Source organism: Gossypium hirsutum, chromosome D11 (assembly GCF_007990345.1).
Source record: "Gossypium hirsutum isolate 1008001.06 chromosome D11, Gossypium_hirsutum_v2.1, whole genome shotgun sequence".
Lineage (NCBI taxonomy): Eukaryota > Viridiplantae > Streptophyta > Magnoliopsida > Malvales > Malvaceae > Gossypium > Gossypium hirsutum.
This window is the reverse complement of record NC_053447.1, coordinates 419,722-439,048: the sequence shown is the minus strand read 5'-3', so window position 1 is coordinate 439,048 and position 19,327 is coordinate 419,722. Positions and strand designations below refer to the sequence as shown.

Here is a 19,327-nt window from a genome sequence, read left to right as displayed (position 1 = left end):
AGATCTGAATAATCTAATGATTGCCACTTCTCGCTTGCTTAACAAAGAGGTATGTCTATATATCGTTTCATTCATTCAATGTTTGTGATGAAATGAGTATCATATATATTGAAATCTTCATTTATTTTTATTAGGCACCCGAGGCTAATAGTGCTATTGAACCCTCTTCTTCTAGCAACAATGAATCCATTCACCATCACTCTAATCAAAATGAAAATGGTAAGCTCCTCATGCCTATTGGAACGTTGTCTGTTTGATTCGATGTTGCAATGCAATGTGAGTTTCTACAGAAATGGTTCGTGCACAAATTTTATTGAAACTCAGTGTCGTAACATGAATTTCGAGCCTTGCATGCTGATTTTTATTGGATTGATAACTAAAATAAATGTTCTTAAAAGTTAGTCATGTAAGATTCAAGCTTTGATGGGTGAAAATTCCAGATATGGGATAGCCTTCCCTGTCCCAAGAACAGAACACAAGCCTTAATAATATGCAAAATGCTGTAGCCTTCCCTTCTTTCTTATTCATTAGTAGTGCCATAGAAAGCTTGCAAGCATACAATTGCTGGCTTGTTATGCCATGGAGTTGGCTTATTGATGCCTTTGTTGGACACGTACTGGTGCTAATACTCTCCCGAGTAGAAGTAATGTTGAGAGGAAGTCACTCTCTAGGCCGGTCTTGGACCCTTAATAGAAGTATTGTTCTCAGGATGTCTATGCTCGGTTTTAGCCCTAGGTTTTTGTCTCCGGACTTGCGGAGAGCTCTCGAAGAGTTCACAGAGTTTAGTGGGGGTTCAAATCCATGCCCTTAATAGGCATTATTGGGCAAGAACACTACCACTTGGTATTATTGAATCAAACGCTCCCACTAAACTCCGTGAACCCGTTGAGGACTCAACATTGAGTCGGGAGACAAAAACTGGGGGCTAAAATCGAGCATAGACATCTTGAGAACAATACATTTGTTTGAGGGTCTGATCAATTGCTCAAAGAGTGACACTTTAAAGACTTCTTCCAATAAGAAAGCCGATCTCTTCCAAGATCATCTCTTGTTTATAAACAATGAGAATTATTATATTTCATTGTTTCCTATTTAGAGCAATGGCATTTTGCTTGGTAATAGGGACTTGGGATACCCTTTTGCTTGGTATTTTTGAATTGCTTCAAAGGGCAACAGCTTTGTTGGTGAAATGTTGTTTTTATGCCATTGTTTTCAACACATTGACAGTGTCAATTTGTCTATTTGGATATAGGGAATGCATCATAAAAAGAGTGGCAAGTGTTACAATTTTTTGTCTTTAATTTGTACCTTAATCTTTTGGATACATTGTTTTCATCTTTGACTGAACTTTGAAACCGTGTTTTGTTCGAAACTCGTATTCCTACCTTGTAAATTATAAAATCAGTTATGTACTGAATTAAAAAATAGTCCAATTAATGATACTTTCAGTCATTGGGTCAACCCTTTAAATTGAATTATTTAGTTAAAAATTATAATTATTAGTTAACAAAATATTAATTTAATTTGATAATATGATCTTGAATAAAGAGATATATAACATCTAGAAATTAAAGTCAAAGAGATGAGTGAAAGCAAGCAGCTTTGACCCTCCTGTATATCCTTTTTTCATCAATCTTTTCAACCTTTTTGCCTCCTCTGATGATTTTTTTTATGCATTGGAAACCAATTATTTTGTGAGATTCAATTCATTATAAAGAATTTGAAATTTTAAATAAAGGAAAAAAATGTAGTTAGGAAATTAATTTAAGCACCTGCATGGTTTCCATATCGTCTGAATCTGAGTTGAAGTCATAGCATGCACTTGCTGCCGTCAACTTCATTGAAAGAAACTGTAATATTTCATATACATGAGAGATTATAATCATGCGGTTGGATTTAATTTTGAAAAAAAAATTATTTTGCAAGAAAATGAATTTTCGGATAAACCGAAACTAAATTAATTTGAATCGATTTTCGGTTTTTTTGTTTCCTGTTAATTTATCAGCCATTCATACATGCATATGTACATGTATTGACTATATTGTCCTTCGCATGAAAAATGGCTTGAAAGCAAGAAAATTGTGAATAAATGATGTGTTTGTTATTCAACGTCCCTCGATCTGGTTCTGCAAGAACTGGACATAATTGATTATCTCGTCTAACATTACTGCCATCCCCATATTCTGCAGATTATCAACACATCAGAATAAAAAAATCATGTATGTACGATCTTTGTTGTTTTTGCTATACCATATGCATGATGCAACTCGAAGCATAATATTATAATAATTACCCTATAGCACCCTGGGACTATATCTTGCAAGCTTCTTAGTCTCTCATTTATTTTCCCTCTTCTAACCTGTTTGGCAGAAAAGAAAATGCTTCATTTTCATTAACGACCTTTGAAGTGTTGTTCTTTGGACAGCTAATTCGGTCCCCCAACAACCGAAGGCGTGTTACAGTTTTGTTCTCAATTTTCACGGTGAGTCGTGTATAATTTATGGAGGGGACGTCTTAATTGATGGAGATAGGTATCTGCAGGATTTGAGAAAGATATCTATATAGGACATGTGAATATAATAAAATTACAGGAGCACCCCGAGATTCTACCTACCAACCAAGGCGCTTTTAAGCATCGGTTGGTGGTTTGAGTCGTCCGGCATTCAGATAACTCCATTATTATTCTTACGCCTTATATAGACACCTTCTCCGAGTTTTGCAGATACTTATCTACACCAGTCAAGACATCTCTTTCCATGAATTGTATACGGCTCTACATGGAGGTTAGGGATAAAATCATAATACTGAAGCAATATATTTAGTTGCTGAGGGGCCGAGTCAGCTACTTGAAGAACGACAGTTCGAAGACTTCTACCGAAGTACTTGGTACCCCAGCAATATTGAATTTCATGAGAAAGGAAATTGAGTTATAAGTATATAACCCTTTCTGCAACACAGTGACTATTGGTAGCTTGACCTCGTCTAGCTCTAACATGAACCACTTCTTTTGGTTTCTCTTCTTCCTTGCCATTGCTTTTTGCTCTTTTCCCTCTTCCTGGATTCTTCAAGACAGTAAAACCAAAAAACACTAAAAAAAAATGAAAAGAGAATTCAAGAAAATGATTTCAGAACATCATATACGTGTTTACGTTTCTTATGTTGATCTCAGTTTCATAAACATGGGGAGACGATGAATTCCAGAAACTAGTTTCCCATGCGAGATCCAATTCTTTTCTCTTGTGGGTTTCTTCATGGAATTCATTTCCAGGTGTGAAAATGGGCTGAGAAACTGATGGTACTGAATTGTGGGTAAAACCTGGTAAGTTATTATCTTCTTCTCCCCAGTTATTAATGGTTGGGATCTTTTAAGCTTCATTGTTGAACAGGTTGTTGTCAGTGGTGGAGAAAGGTGAAAAGCTTTGGTAATTCAAGGATTTTAGTTCAGGGAATTGGTTAAGTAATTCCATGGTAGGATCGATATCCAAGAATGTGAAATCAGCCATGAGATTTTTCTTTTTTTTTTTTGGGGGGGGGGGGAGGTACAATCGAATGGGTGTTTCGGATGATAAGAAATGGGAGTAGTATTTATAATGTGAGATCATGATAAAACTCGAAGTTTGATCCGAAATTGAGAAGGTTTATATAGAGGAGAGTATTCGGCCCTTTAGTAAATTGCGTCAGTTTTTTTATTAAACCTATTTAATTTAATTGATTATAATCTACGAAATCTGATTCATCAATTTAAAGCTCAACAATCAACATAATTAAATTGACTTTAGGTCAATCAGTTAATCGATTTAATCAACTTTAGTTATTAAACTTAAATAATATATTATATATTATAAATAAATAATATGTATTAAATTAAGTTAATTTTTCGGTCGAATTAATTTAAAATTTTAACAATAGATAATCAATTAAAATAACCACACAAAATGCCTAAATCAAAATAAACTAAATCAATTAACTGAAAATTGTTCTTCCATGAGTTTTTAAGTAAAAATATTAGATTTGAAAAATAAATTTAAGCAAATGCTTAAACTTGTCTAAAATATAAGTTAAGCTTGAATTTAAATATTTAAAGCTTGAGCTTAGTTTGGGCTGGTTTTGAATGGGCAGACCTAGAATAATATGAGATTGGTCTAAAATTTTAATTGATGAATAATATAAAATTATTAATTGTTAAATTAAAAATATAAATATTTTCAAAAAAAAAAAGACCAGCAAGCCTAGAATAGGTTTGGGTTAATCATTTTTAAATATAGACGGTTTAGACAACCAAATCTAGAATCACTTAGATTAGTCATTCATAAAATGTGTTAATATCATATTTAATCCAGTTCAATATTAGCCTATGAACACCTCTACATGCATGTAAATATTTGGTTAAAACGTACTTCTAGTATTTATACTATTCATACATTTTGAATTTAGTCCTCTTATTTTTATTTCAAGGAATTTAATCCTTTTATTTTTAGATTTAAAAATGTAAATTTAATTGTTAATTCCGTTAAAATTTATCTATTAAATCCAGGTGTTACGTGACATCAAGTGAATTTTTTTATTTCAAAATATCACACCAATAAATTTAATAAAAAAACTTTAACAATATTAACAATTTAAATTACATTTAAATTTTAAAAAATAAAATAATACTTTAAATGCATAGCTTCCATGCAATCATTTGATCATATTTGATAACTTGTGTAGACATGTTTTATATTTTTTATCCAATCATAAAATTAGCAGAAAATATGTTTTATATTTAAAAAATAGAAGCTTTACTTGACTACAAAGACATAAAATTGAAAGTAAACAATAAAAATAAAATAATCTCAGCTCCGCTCATCAGAAAATTGACCCCATTTACTCTTCCTTGTATATTTTACAAATAGTTAATATAAAAATAAAATTCATACAAATAAAATACTCGATATAAATTAATGTTGGCTTCTTTTGTGCCGACCGCTTGAAGCTTAACGTGGCCAACAATAATATTAGCAGACCAAGTTGCATGGGCACGTAGTCCTTGTCCGATGTCGTTCATGCCTATATCCTTTAGTTTCGTGTCCGTATATAAATAATCCTAAAATAGTATATTCTAATTTAGAATTTTTTAAATAATACAAATAATTATGTAAAATGTGAGTTATTTTAAGTTTTTATCATTTGACTTGATGTTATTCAAATTTAAGTTTTTCTTTTCCAATTTATTTATTTATTTATTTTAATTTTAAATAATTTAATTAATCAATCAATTTGTGTTTAAATAAAATTCTATTAAAAGGAATTAGACATTATAAAATTTTATTTAATTTTAAGTATTGAAAAGTGTCATAAAATATTATAAAGTATCAACTCTGAATTCAATTTCTCTTATGAATCCATTATAAATTCAATGCAAATTGCACTTCATAACCAATGCATCGTCATCTACAAAAAAACATAAATAAAAAATAATGAGATAATATTTATGAGATTACATAAATAATAACAATTTTAAAATAAGAATAAAAGTATATATAAATTGATTTAATTACACTTTATATAAAAACTTAAGTCGGATATCATTTCAAATAAACTATTCGGAAATAATTTATTCGATCAAATTTACATTATTGTTGAATTTTTTATTTATTTATCAAATCACGTTTAAATTTAAAAAAATTCATAGTCCCTACTAAAAGCATAAATCGATAGGTTTCCATTAAAAACAAGACAAGATAAATAGTAGTAGTTTAGCTATATATATATTAAAAATAATTTGTAAAATTGAAGCAAAATTGGTTAGTGTTTGAGGAATTTAACGGAAAGTAGGAAACTGGTGGCTCAATAATAATAATGATAATAGATTCCCACGGTACCAAACTCTTAACGATTTAAGCAACCCATTTTACTCAATTTAAGTGTTTTCCCACCCAAAATAGGATTTGTTTGACTTTAGGAATATAATTTTTTTGAGGCATAAACACTTGGAAGTAAGTACACGTTAGTTCCAAGTTATGGGGACCATAACTATGACAATCTTTAACACTGTATTTGGTGTGATGGAGAAAAAAGAAATTAATATTATTGTTATCAACCATTTTTATCTAATATGAAAATAAGTACATACCTCTGTTTTATTTTTTTAAATATGTATAATTAAATAAAAATTAAAAATTTATATGTATAATCAAATTTTTATATGTATAATTGCATGTCATGCATCATATTTTATAAATTGAATTAAAATTGATTATTTGAGATTTATAATAAAATAAATAAATTGAGAGTCAATTTTCTTTGTTTTTAAGGGTAAATTATGAAAGGTCGCTAAATTATTAGTAAGTTTATATTTTAGTCATTTAATTTCAAAAAAGTTATAAAATGATTTTTGAACTATCTAAAAGTTTTCATTTAAGTCATTGAACTAGTCGATAGTTTTTATTTAAATCATTGGGCTGTTAAATTTTTGTTTTTCAAAAGTCTAGTTAGCAAGCTCAAAGTGACAAATCAACAATCGGTACAGTAGATCAATATACCCATTGACAAATAGAATAACATATTTTAGATCTAAGTTAATCTAACGGCTAGTGTCAGAGATCGGAGAAGAAAATTGTTTGGATGTTGGTTCGAAAATTCACAACGTTCAAAGCTGTTTCATGAAAAAAAATTGAACTATAAACGTGAAGAGAAAAAAAGTTTTTGATTAGTGCAGACGATAAGGACAAAAAAGGCCATACAAAAACGATTTTAACAACCTAGTGACTAAACGAAAATTTTTGAATAATTCGGTGACCATTTAACTTTTTGAAATTGAGTGACTAAAATGTATATTTACTAATAGTTGAGGGACATTAGATGTAGCTTAAGCTTTTTTAAACCTGCTTAAATTCCATGTCTTGGGCCTTTGTATCTTTGGATCTTAAAATTAAAATTGGACTTTAAATTAGATGCGGGATGCGTATTGATTTCAGGACGTCAATTTGCTAAATAGTTTTGGGCTTTGGAACTCAATATTAGGCCCACCAATATTCATTTCAATTTATTTATTGTTAATTATTTAAGAAATCAGATCAAGTACCATTTTCTTTAACGAATACATATTTTATATGCTCAGGAATCAAATAATTTTATATTCAATTCAATTTTCTCATTAGATGTTAATGAAAAAGTATAACTTATAATAATTATATATAATTTATGAAGTTAATTTGAAATACTTCCAACTAGTAACAGTGAAAAAACAACATATGAGTAAGTTAATTTGAAATCTTAGACTAGCTGTATAAATCAAACTTTCAACTTGTGCCTATGTCACCGCCTGCGTCTCTCTCTTCCACTCTCAGAACTAAAAAAAGCCTTTAGCTTTTCGCTTCGAGAGAGACCGCAATCATGTTGGTTTACCAGAATCTCCTTACGGGTAATCGAGAATGGGATGCTCCAGTCCTTCTGCCGAAGGTGGTGATGACCAAGCTGTGAAGGTTGTTCACATTGTCGACCCTTTTTGGCTTTAGAAGCAACACCTTCTGACAAGAAGCAGTTTGTCGTGTTAATGAACAAGTTAATCAAGAACTGGACATCGGAATTGGATGCGAAGAAGAAAGAGACCTTCAAGAAAAATAATGAGGGAGCAACCAAGTTTTTGCTTTTCAAACTAAAGGACTTTCAATTTTTTGTCCGAGACGATGGGTGATCAAAGGGTGAAGCGAGGAAAAAAAATCAGTAGGCCGAAATTAAACCATCTATATATTTATAATTTTAAAGGATTAAATAAAAAATTATTATTTTTAAAGGGTTAAAATATAATTTCACTTTATTAATTAAAAATTTTAAAAATTTTAATAAATCAAAATGATAAAATTTAGATTTTAATAGACACTGGGCTTCCTAACCCCTTAAGGGTCAGTTCTTCATTGCTTAAAAAAAGCACTTCTGACTCTAAAAACACTTTTGAAAGAAAAGTTGTGAAGAATAAGCTACTTTTGGCTGAAATTTTTAGCTTTTCTGAAGTGCTTTTGAAAAACACTTCTGAAAAGAAGCTGAAAAGAAAAAGCTAAAAATTTTAGCTTTTTTCTCTTCCAAAAGTATTTTTGGTGCTTAATTACTTTTTCACCCATCCAATAACATAGTGTTTTTCTTTTTTTTTTCTTGGTGCTTAATTACAATTGTGTTAAAATAATTAATTAAAAATAAAAAATATTTTTAAAATACTAATTACAAATATTTAATGGTTATATTTAAATATTTAAAATATAGTTTATATATTCTAATTAAATTTTATAAATAATTAATATTTATTGCTTAAAAGATATTTAAAATTTATATTTCATATATTAAAATATTGACAACAAGTTATAATAAATTTTTTATATTCTTACTAAAATATAATAATATTAACTAATTTAAATATTATTTAAATGCATATTTGTTACTTGATAATAACATGTCTAAAATAGACATTTTATTTCTCAAAAGTACTTTTTGACAGCAATGTTAAACACTCAAAATTTAAACCAAACTTTTTAAAAGCACTTTTCCATAGCACTTTTCAAAAGCAATGAAGAACTGGCCCAAAATCGGCCTCAGCGAGTGATTACTGTTTGCTTACTATAAGAACGGTGCTGTTGACACAACATTTTTGTACTTGCGGGAAGAAAAAAATGCAACATTCTTTAGGTTAAGATCCTTCCAACTTTCTTCTTATTTTAATACACTTGTTAGTGTTATGGGTCGCGGATAAAAGTCTGTAATCAATAATATGATATTGTATAACAAGGTCAATTAATTAAATGAAACTTATTTAACTCGATTCGTGAAACAAATGAAAAAACTTATCTACTTGTAAACAAATGGAGAAATTCATCTACTTGTCTAATGAAATACTTCAGTAAAACTAGTTGAATATATGTAATCCTAAAAGATCTTGTAAAGTGTTTAAATACCACAATATTCTCAAACTTGTAAATAAACTTAATCTTGATGGTCGATATAATTTAAACTATACTCGTGATCGATTATTTTATCAGCTACAACAATTTTTAAAGATAATTAAAAAAAAGTCTAATATAGATATATGAAAATTTATTTATTTATTTTTTCGAGTAAAAAATTTAAAATGGAACATGACTTTGAGTACATAGCCATACTTTTATAGACTAAATTAATAGTTAATTGGAGTATATATATAAAAACCCTAGCGAAACGGGCCACTTCTAATGTCACACTATAAATTAAGTATTTCGGTAGAAACCCTAAAGATTTTAACTGAGCCGCTTATACTTCTCTCTCGACTCTATCATTCTTCGCCAAGGTACGCCACCTTTCATTTTCCTATTACTTGCTTCATCGCCTAGATATTGCGGGAATTTGTTTGAATTTGTAGTTTTAAGATTATTTGTTTTCGCTTGTGCGAAAATTTGTTTGGAATCCATAAAATTTCGGGTGTATGTATGCAGATTTCGGTATTGTAAATTGCTTTTTTCTAAACAATTAACAACCACTTAGATCGATGAGATTTATGTAAGTCTATGAGCAGCGTCGATGTGTGATAAGCTGTTTTTTCCCCTTCTATTTAGGAATTTGTTGTCAAATGAGTGTAAACCATTTCTAGTGGAAATATTCATTTATTTCCTTTCATAGAATAGAACATGTAATTTGAACAGATTGAATGAAAATTTTATCAATTGTTAAACTTGTTATTGAATATTGAAACTGGTATAAATTGAGCTATAGTTCCAGAAGTTGGATCTTAGTTTAATATTTAGTTAAATTAGGAAGGCATTTTACTTCACCTATTCTTTTTTCAGTATGATTTTGTAATTATATTTTTGTGTATGGAAACTGGTTTTTGACTTCTTTTATTTATGAATCTTGCAATGCAAATCTTGAAGATGTATACGTCGATGAAGAAGATCCACAAAGATAAGGATGTTGAACCAACCGAATTCGAGGAGTCGGTTGCACAGGTTTTAAATCACTCTTAAATTTTTTTAATTTGTAAAGTTCTTGAGAATGTGCAATCCCGGGTGTGATTCCATTATTTGTGGATGTATGTTTGTAACAGGCATTCTTTGATTTGGAGAATACCAACCAGGACCTGAAAAGTGACCTCAAAGATCTTTACATTAATTCAGCAGTGTAAGAATGTTTTGTTGGGATCCAGTAACTGTAAAGTTACTTCTGTATTTATCAACCATATGACTATATTACTTATTCACTTGCAGCCAAATCGATGTTTCTGGGAGCCGAAAAGCTGTTGTTGTCCATGTTCCCTACAGATTGAGGAAAGCTTTCCGTAAGGTTCATGTTAAGCTTGTGAGGGAACTCGAAAAGAAGTTCAGTGGCAAGGTGAGGAATGGACTAAGCTATTTTTTCTTCAAATTGGGGGCAGTTTAAATGAAATTTGGAAGTTGGTCATTTAGACATTGCAGTTCAACAAGAAATGAGACATATGTCTTTGTGAATCCCTTGTTTGATATGTAGTTACTGTTTATCTTAAGTTTTTATGTTTTACTCTTTGTGAAGAAGTTGGAATGTTTTTATTGATATGCTTGATGTATGCATCTTCTTGTCTTTAAGCTTTAACTTAGTTCATGCGTCTGTGTTAGGATGTGATTCTTATTGCAACTCGAAGGATATTGAGGCCTCCAAAGAAGGGCTCAGCTGTTCAGAGGCCACGCAGCCGTACACTGACTGCCGTACACGAGGCAATGCTCGAAGATGTTGTTTTACCTGCTGAGATTGTCGGGAAGCGTACTAGATATAGAATCGATGGATCGAAGATAATGAAGGTACAACACTGCTGCAATGAAATATTTTTATTCTAATACTAAAACAGTTTGGGAAATGTTGCTCATTCATTGTTTGGCACCCTTTTTGTACAGGTCTTTTTGGACCCCAAAGAACGAAACAACACAGAATACAAGCTCGAAACCTTTTCAGCAGTTTACCGGAAGCTCGCAGGGAAGGATGTTGTGTTTGAGTTCCCAGTTACAGAGGCATAAAGAAGGCCTTTTTAAAAGATATGACACCTTCTGTCTGGTCCTTTTACCCTTGAAACTTCTTTTTGTGAGGGTATTTAAAATTTTGACATCGACATTTATTTTCTTTGTGTCATGGTGAATTTATTTTCTTTGTTATGAACGTATATTTCACTATTGGGTAATGGCATTTAATTATGTAGGTTTGTGAGTTTGAAAAGGTTTTCGTTGGTTCAAGCTAATGAATGACTCAATTTTCTCATAAAATCCATTTTACTATGCTTTATCTCATCGAATGATCATCGTTCCTCGAACAAAAAAAAATGGTTTAGCAAATGAAAAAGCCTCTGGGACAGTTCGTGGATCGGTAAGGTGTTTTTTTTAATTACGGTAGAGAATGCAGTTTTTCATGATCTTGATTTTGAATGGATGTTTATTGTCATTCAACGTGTGATTACTACGAAATTGACACCACCCCATTTGAAAGGGGGCAAGAGAGCTAGACTCTTTACTATCAAAGACCATCGACGGTGGCGCTCAAGATATTCGGTTTTCTAGAAATGAAATGAAAGTAAGAAAATTAAAACGGTGATTATTTACTCCATTCTTTAATTATTCTTTAATTATGTGTTTGGAGATTTGATTTTTTTTTACGGGAATAGAATATATTTTATGATCAATTGTTTACTTGTTGTAAGAAAATTAGTTATTGATAATAGATATCGTAATTATAATAAAAAAGTAAAAAAAATGGAAGAGAGAGAGGTGGAAGCATAAAGTGAGGAGGCAAAAAGTGGAGGTTGTGGAGGGGTATGGAAAAATTAAGCAAAAAAACGAATTGGGTAACCACTTATTTTAGTAGCTTTGTGACTAATCAAAAAGGAAAGGAAAACAGAGGCTGAACATGTGTCAACTAGAGGGACCAAAAGTGATATTTACCAAAATTTCTGTAAAATACAAAAATAATACTGAACACGTGTCAAGTAAGAATTTCCTTTGATATATATTATAGATTAAATATTTAAAATATTTATCTATATTATTAAAAGTTTGATTGAATTTGTACCACTTAATCTACTAAGTTTCAATTGTGAAATTACATTTTTTTACCTTTCTAATGAAACAACAAGTATTATACAACGGTAATTCCTTTTGGACAAATATTATTTTAAGAATATTTAGATTTTTATAAAAGTAATTATTTGGTATAGAAATTATTTTTTACAAGTATGATTAAAATTTTGTCACATATTTTTTTTAAAAAATTAAATATAATTTAAAGACATATGTTAAAATTTGTGGAGTTAAAAATTTCCATCACCAATCTGCTAAACAATATTTTTAATGTAAAATTTGAACACAAGAGATCATAATTCTCATTAACATTTTTAAAGAATATTTTTAATATTAAAATAATTAGTTTATAATACATTATCATTTCTATTTAACATTTTTAGCAAGATATTAATATAATATATTTTTTGAATAAATTGTTAAAATAATAGTTGTAATAAAATTTTAGAGTTAAAATATTAAGGAGAAGGGGATGAAAAGGTGATTTTACATATATCATCATCATACTATTCTCATTCTTATTCCGTTTCGGTCAACTGAATCTTGTAAAATCCTATACGCCAAAAGTACCCTGAAAATGTATAATAAAATGTCGAAATAAGAGTCCCCGCATTTCCATAATTGCCCCTACGGGATAGCAGAATGACTTTTCCTCTTTCAATCCTATCCCTTCCTTCTCTCCCGATCCGCCGTTGACGACCCCTTTCGAAGCTTCAAGGCTCTCCGAATTCATTACCGAATCGCCGATCCGACGGATGTTGTATTGATAATTGGAAAAGGAAACGAAAGGGAAGGGAAGTTTTGAAGGAGAAGCAAGGAAGGGATGATGTCCTCGACGGAAAGAATAAACATAGCGGCGAGTGCGCAAAGACTCGATGTTGATAATCGGATCCCCCTCCGCTATTACTACCGGATTGCCGACAATATTCTCAAACAGGTTTCTTTTTTAAGAAATTAAATTTTTATATTTTCATGTTAAATTAGTTCTGTATTTATATTGCATCTTTTGTGCTGTTTGTGTTTCCAAATTTTGGTAATTTTTAGTTGATTAACTGACTTAAACCTCGATTGGATATCGCTGTTGGTTTTGGTTCCTAAATAGTTAGCAAAATAGGGGAAAAGATTTCAAATGAAAAAAATAACTATAATGGAACGCCAATGTAACATGACTGTTTTAGCAAAGTCATGTTCTCTATGAAGAGTGTAATTTTGTTTATCTTTTAATTATTGAGAAGTATTTGCATTTTTGTATGTAAATCAAATTTTTATGTTTGTTTCTGGAAGCCAAAATCCAAGAACTAAAGCTGGGATACGATGTAGCTTTCAATGGATGGAAAGTTTTAATTACTATAATGCCAGCAGGGATAAAAGATAACGGTAAAGAGTATGGAAGTTTGTGGTATAAAATTGATGCTGATGTACACAATTTATCTGGTGGAATACTATTACCCTGAATTTCCAATTAAAGTTCAAATATGCATTCTTGTCTTTTGGTTGTGAACTTGATGCATAAATGACACTTACTTTCATGAAAGTTTTGGTTATTAATTATTAAAGAGGGAGTGTTTAATCTTAAGGGCCTATTTATGTGTTCATATCGATGTTTGTTTAGTCTTGTATAGCATTTCCATTTACTAAAACGTGGAGTGTAATATGAGAAGTTAGGCTTGTATTGAAGCTAAGAAATGTTGAGAGTGAAATGAGTTTGAAAAAGTAGCAAAGCATTTTGTCTGTGATGCAAATTGTTAAATTGTACTGAGAATTGAAAGCGAATTATTTAGAACTTGCTGAAAGGATTACTTTGGATTTGGAGTGTTGATGACTCCATTGGGGTTTGTTCTTTAGGGTTTAATGCTTATACATTACTGATTGGACTGCCAAGTAAAGGTGCAACATTAGATTCTTGCTAATCTTTGCCAAGTAAAGGGCCTTATAATTATTTTTTTAACATCACTATGCTTGTATGCTATTTCTTAATATATCAAATTATTGCCTTCTTTCTCTAAATGGTCTGACTTTTATAATATACTCAATGCTATTTAGGCTGACATCTTTCGAGCTGAGAAGAACATCATAGATCTATACATCATGCTTCTAAGGTTTTCAGGGTGAGTGAGACAAGGACACTTCATTGTGGATTATTTGATAATTTTAGTATTCCTTTAAAATGTATGTAAGGCTACTTGTACCCCTCCTCACCTGCCCTTTTTCTTCAGTTTGGTTTCTGAAACAATACCATTCCATCGAGATTATAGAGCATCACTACAAAGCCAAAAGGTCTACTTGAAAAGTGTAATTACTTCTCTCTCCTTGATTTCCCCTCTTTACTCGTATCTGTTATAGGTTGAACGGTTTGATATGAAATTTTATTTTCAAAATTTTGCTGTAGAGACTACTCAATGCCTTGAATGAGCTAGAAGAATTGAAGCCAGCAGTGCAGCAGAAGATCAATGAATTAAACAGAAGATATACTAACCAAAGTAATTCGTTACAGCAATCTGCTGTTAAAAACCAGAGTTTAACATACTATGGTATGACAAAGGTACTGTTAGTGCTTCTCTATTCTGCTAATAAGCTGTTACTTTAATTTTTTTTATGATTGCCTCTTGATCACATAGTCTGAGTTAGTGTTTTTTTATAATTGTATCTACACAATTTCTAATTTATTTGTAGATTCAGATTTAAAATGAATTCTGTTGTTAAATTGCAGGCAGTTAAACCAGCTGCGCGAGAATTTAATTCTTATGGTCCAGTAGCTCAGCAATTATCATATTCTAAACCAATGGAAGAGCAGTTCAGGAGGATGTAAGTTGCTTTCTTAATTTTAGGGTTTCCAGTATTGTTGCTTAGAGTTCAGACCTTGAAATAAAGAGTTGGTTTCAGCACCTGAACAGGGTAGAAAGTTCTTCTTTGGTCTTTTCCCCATCCTGCTCATGTCTAATATTTGGTTGCTGCAATAGACAACTCCAAGTGATTACCTACTGTTGCATGTGCAAAACTCTTTTCTTCTGTTCAACTTTATGAGTCTTTTGCTTATGCCTTTGTACTTTTAATTTCCTTATAGGAGTATTACTGACTGTTCTATATACCAGTATCATTTCTTGATGCTGAATGCATCAAAATGGATATTTGAAAATGAGGAAGTTACAATGGAATTGAATCTGGAGTTTAATTCTGTACTGTTACAATTTTCAAGCTTTGGCCTTTTTTATGTTTTAGGAATTGAATCTAGAGTTTAACCTCCAGAGTTTAGTGCATGCTACAATGGAAAAGTGTTTTTGAGGGCCCTTCTTTTGTTGCTTATTTTAGGTCATTAAACCTGATGCGTCCAAAGGACGAAACCCTCTCGAAACATTCTATTCTGGGTCCAAATGGGCTTTATGGGCAGTGGCAGCCTCCTAAAACTAATATACGGGTATGATGGTATCTTCCTAATTATTTGGTCCTCACAAAGAAACTTGGCTTACATAAGTTTTCTTAATGCAGGTGCAATATCCAAGCAATATTGACCTGACTCCAATTGAATTTCCGAGGTCCGCTCCTTTTTTGGTTTTGGGAATGTGTAATTACTTATTGTTGATCACAGTTACATTGATTGAATTGATGTTAAAGGAAAATAAGATGGTTTCTAGAGGCATTGAAGGATTATTTTTTAGAAGCATATTGGTTTTGAAGTAAATTTGAAAAACTCCAATTGTGATGCTATTATCTTTTTCTTTATTTAGTTTGATTGTTTTGGAGAAATTCGTGAATACTTTTCTATCTGATGGTCTTCATGTGTAAACAGTTTGCAGCAGGCTATACAAAATAAACTTCCAGACAAAAGTGATCATAGCAACTCAGAACCTGAAGCATCAAGCGTAGAATCAACTGTTACTGTTGGCAATTGTGAGAATAGTCAGAAGTCTCATGTGGATGAACCTTGTCCAATGATTTCCTTTGAAGAATCAGAAACCGCTCCGGTTCATATAAATGTTACCAGACAGCCATCTCCTCCTCCTGTACTTGCAGAAGTACAGGATTTGGTTCATACAATATCTCCTCAGGTGAAGGAGACAGATTGTAGAATAGATAACCCCTCAACGGAAGCTCTTGTTCCTTCTGAATCTCCTCTACAGTTGCACATTGTAAGTTTTTATGACATCTTTTGTTGATGTTTATTCTATGTTATCTTCATCTTTTCATGTTTATATCCTCAACAAGCCCCACTTTTCTTGACTTGCCATTTGTTGTTCAGTCAACAACAATGATGGAAAGCTTCATGAAGCTGGCTAAATCAAATACAAATAGGAATTTAGAAACTTGTGGTGTTCTTGCAGGTTCACTTGTAAGTACTGATGCCTTAAGACATTTTGTTGATCTGCACATAATGTAATACTGAAGTTTTATTGTGATACTGGTCTGCAGAAAAATAGGAAGTTCTATGTTACAGCACTTATTATCCCAAAGCAGGAATCAACATCTGACTCAGTATGCTTGTCTCATTGTGAATTACCATATCTAAATTCAATATTTTCGTCACAAAACTTTCATTTTCTTTTACTCTTGTTTTAGCGGGTTATGTGATTCCTATTATTACACTTTCTTTTTATTAGTGCCAAACAACAAATGAGGAGGAAATATTTGAAGTACAGGATAAGAGATCTCTCTTTCCACTGGGTTGGATTCATGTAAGTGTTTAATAATCTACTTAACCTCATATTTAAACATCTGCTCAGCTACAAATGGATTTTGCAGTTGGGTTTTAGGTGAGTTATTCACGCTTGTGTTGATGAGTGAACTTGATAACCTAAAGGCTCGATAAATCCTTGCTTGTTTTTCCTAAGTTCTCTACTTTTGGAAGATATTTGTGCGGATCTTATGTCATATGTATGAGTATACAGCATCATATATCGCAACATAGTTTTCTAATCTGTTCCTTTTTCATAATTGACATTTAGCATGCCTGATAACATATTTTCAATGATATCTTTTTATGTTTGTATCCTCAGACACATCCTACGCAATCATGTTTCATGTCATCAATTGATCTCCATACTCACTACTCATACCAGGTATGTGCCTTTTTGTATCATTATAAAACTAGTCTGTTACTGATTTTGGTTCATTTGTAAATATTTTCAGCTATTTCATTTTTCACTGCTAATGTCATTTTGGTCATTAGTTTGAACGGTAAAATACACAAATAGTTACCCTACTTTGGGAGTTCGGGTGACGTTTTTATTTTGGTCAACCGATTATGAAATCTAGCGTTTTAGTCAGTAACATTTAAGTTTCTATGGTCACTCAAAAATAAGTCACAGATAACATCATGACGGAGTATGTACGTATGATGCTGGTGACATGGCATGTGCTTGTCACAAAAGTGCCACGTGATGTGGCAGAAAAATAAATAAAAACTTCTGTTTTTCTTTACATCTTCTCTTCTTTCAGTGATAGAATTTTTTTTTTCTCCTTCCCCGTCTCTGAACCCTCTTACTCGTCTCCTTCACACTAACCTAACTTTCAGATTTTGTGGTGGCATCAAATGTCCTCTATCCAATTTCCAGATTTGGTAGGACAGAAGGAATTTCAGTGTTTAATATAAGTGGTTAAACCCGTTTCTAGTGAAACACTAATCATCAGTTTTGAAATCGTGCTTCATATTTGATCCAGGGTGTTCAAACAAGAACCTCAGAATCGATTGGTCCTGTGTTCTTATTTTTTAAACTTTCTTATTTTCCATGGTTTCCCAATGTCTATGTAACCAAAAATTGCACGGTGGTCTTTCTGAACCTGTTTTTAGATGTTCTTTTAGCATTCTACTTATGAAATTAGAAGAGGAGATCAGTACCCCGTAGAACCACGTTTTCTCCTCCCTGTGGGATTTTCTAGAATATGGTTTTAAACATTTGGAAGGAGTTACTTTCAGTGTACCGATCTAAAAATACCCTGCTCGTGTTGTCCTTTCTCTTGGTAACTTTGTATCCACATTTTAGCGGTAGAGAAGCCAATGTGTGTTTTCTTATTGTTATTTAAACGTTCTGAAGTCGTTGTTTGTGTATCTAGATTATGTTGCCGGAATCCGTAGCAATCGTAATGGCACCAAGAGATGCTTCGAGGTGGGAAGCATATTATTATATGATTAATCAATTTTTTATCCTTTTTCTATATGTCCAGTTACCGATAACTTTTCATCATTCCAAGTGCAGAAAACATGGAATTTTTCGTTTGACAACTCCGGGTGGGATGTCTGTCATTAGACAGTGCCAGAAACGTGGCTTTCATCCACACATTCAACCTCCTGATGGTGGCCCCCTTTACAGTACATGTACAGATGTGTATATGAATCCGAATCTGAACTTTGACGTCATCGATCTTCGATGATCTCACAATCATAGCCATCATATGTGCAAATGGTTGATTGACCATCAGTAAGTGTAAAAAGTGCCTGTTTGTTTAAAAGGAAAAGAGACATTTGAGAAACAAGACTGTATACCATAGTATTTGCATGTTTAGGAAAATACGGATTTGAGGGAGGGGGGATACAAAACATCAAGTGGCTCTGGATTCCATTCTTTTGTTGTATTAAACAAGAGAAATTCTAATTCATTTGAAGTTGAATTGGATTTTTTGTAAACCCTAATTTTCCCTAGGGTTTCTAATTTAAAACAAAGGAAACCAGGAGTTTTCTTTAAAAGCAATCTATAAAATCAAAATTATATGACAAGGTTGTTTGAATCAGATCGACCGGTTGGATTGATTGGGTTGGGGTGTCAATTTAGAGAAGGGTATTGAACTGGTTAATTTGGGAATTAGTATAGACTGATTGAATCGGGTAAAAAATTAGCTGAATTGGTGACAGTTGAACTGAATTTTTGATATATATATTTTTTATTTTTATGAATTTAAGTGAACTGATAGCCTTAACTATATAGTTGAATTAGCTTTTGTCCAACTATATAGTTAAGGGTAGGCAATTAACAGATCCCGATTTTGGAAACTATCGAGTTGGTTCTTGCTTTTGCTGGCGCTATCCAAAATGTAAAAACATGTTGAAGAAATCCTCTTCAGATGGGATGTCATTTTTTGTCATTTTCTGTGGAATCACATTGTATAGTTAATTGGTATTGTTACTATTGTAGGAATTCAGAAAATGCGTGAGATTAAGAAAAAATTATGGATAAAAATAAGCATTATATAAAAAAAGTAAATTAAATTAAATTTTATAGTAATCATGCTTTAATCGCCCAAATTAATGTCATTATTATCTAAATTAACCTCGGTCTGTTAAAACAAATTTATAGTAA

General features: G+C 31.6%; 3 protein-coding genes across 3 annotated transcripts; 2 read left to right on the top strand and 1 right to left on the bottom strand.

Annotated features, from left to right (window-relative positions):
- Positions 1 to 637: 637 nt before the first annotated feature.
- On the bottom strand, positions 638 to 9,331 carry LOC121223004 (transcription factor BEE 3). The gene is made up of 7 exons (XM_041103875.1): positions 9,323 to 9,331; positions 7,371 to 7,593; positions 3,150 to 3,298; positions 2,943 to 3,062; positions 2,294 to 2,359; positions 1,773 to 1,850; positions 638 to 1,656 (listed from the first exon to the last, which is right to left on the bottom strand). Exons 1-7 carry the CDS (start codon positions 9,329 to 9,331, stop codon positions 1,639 to 1,641), a joined length of 663 nt encoding a protein of 220 aa, XP_040959809.1. The 3' UTR covers positions 638 to 1,638.
- On the top strand, positions 9,138 to 11,184 carry LOC121223594 (40S ribosomal protein S7). The gene is made up of 6 exons (XM_041105379.1): positions 9,138 to 9,295; positions 9,876 to 9,950; positions 10,049 to 10,122; positions 10,209 to 10,332; positions 10,593 to 10,775; positions 10,869 to 11,184. Exons 2-6 carry the CDS (start codon positions 9,876 to 9,878, stop codon positions 10,986 to 10,988), a joined length of 576 nt encoding a protein of 191 aa, XP_040961313.1. The 5' UTR covers positions 9,138 to 9,295; the 3' UTR covers positions 10,989 to 11,184.
- A 1,379-nt stretch (positions 11,185 to 12,563) lies between these two features.
- On the top strand, positions 12,564 to 18,657 carry LOC107904665 (AMSH-like ubiquitin thioesterase 1). The gene is made up of 14 exons (XM_016831109.2): positions 12,564 to 12,975; positions 14,082 to 14,146; positions 14,255 to 14,330; positions 14,428 to 14,580; positions 14,749 to 14,843; positions 15,348 to 15,453; positions 15,525 to 15,571; positions 15,826 to 16,165; positions 16,276 to 16,365; positions 16,446 to 16,508; positions 16,634 to 16,708; positions 17,030 to 17,092; positions 18,087 to 18,139; positions 18,230 to 18,657. The coding sequence occupies exons 1-14, from the start codon at positions 12,862 to 12,864 to the stop codon at positions 18,402 to 18,404; spliced, it is 1,515 nt and encodes a 504-aa protein (XP_016686598.1). The 5' UTR covers positions 12,564 to 12,861; the 3' UTR covers positions 18,405 to 18,657.
- Positions 18,658 to 19,327: the final 670 nt, after the last annotated feature.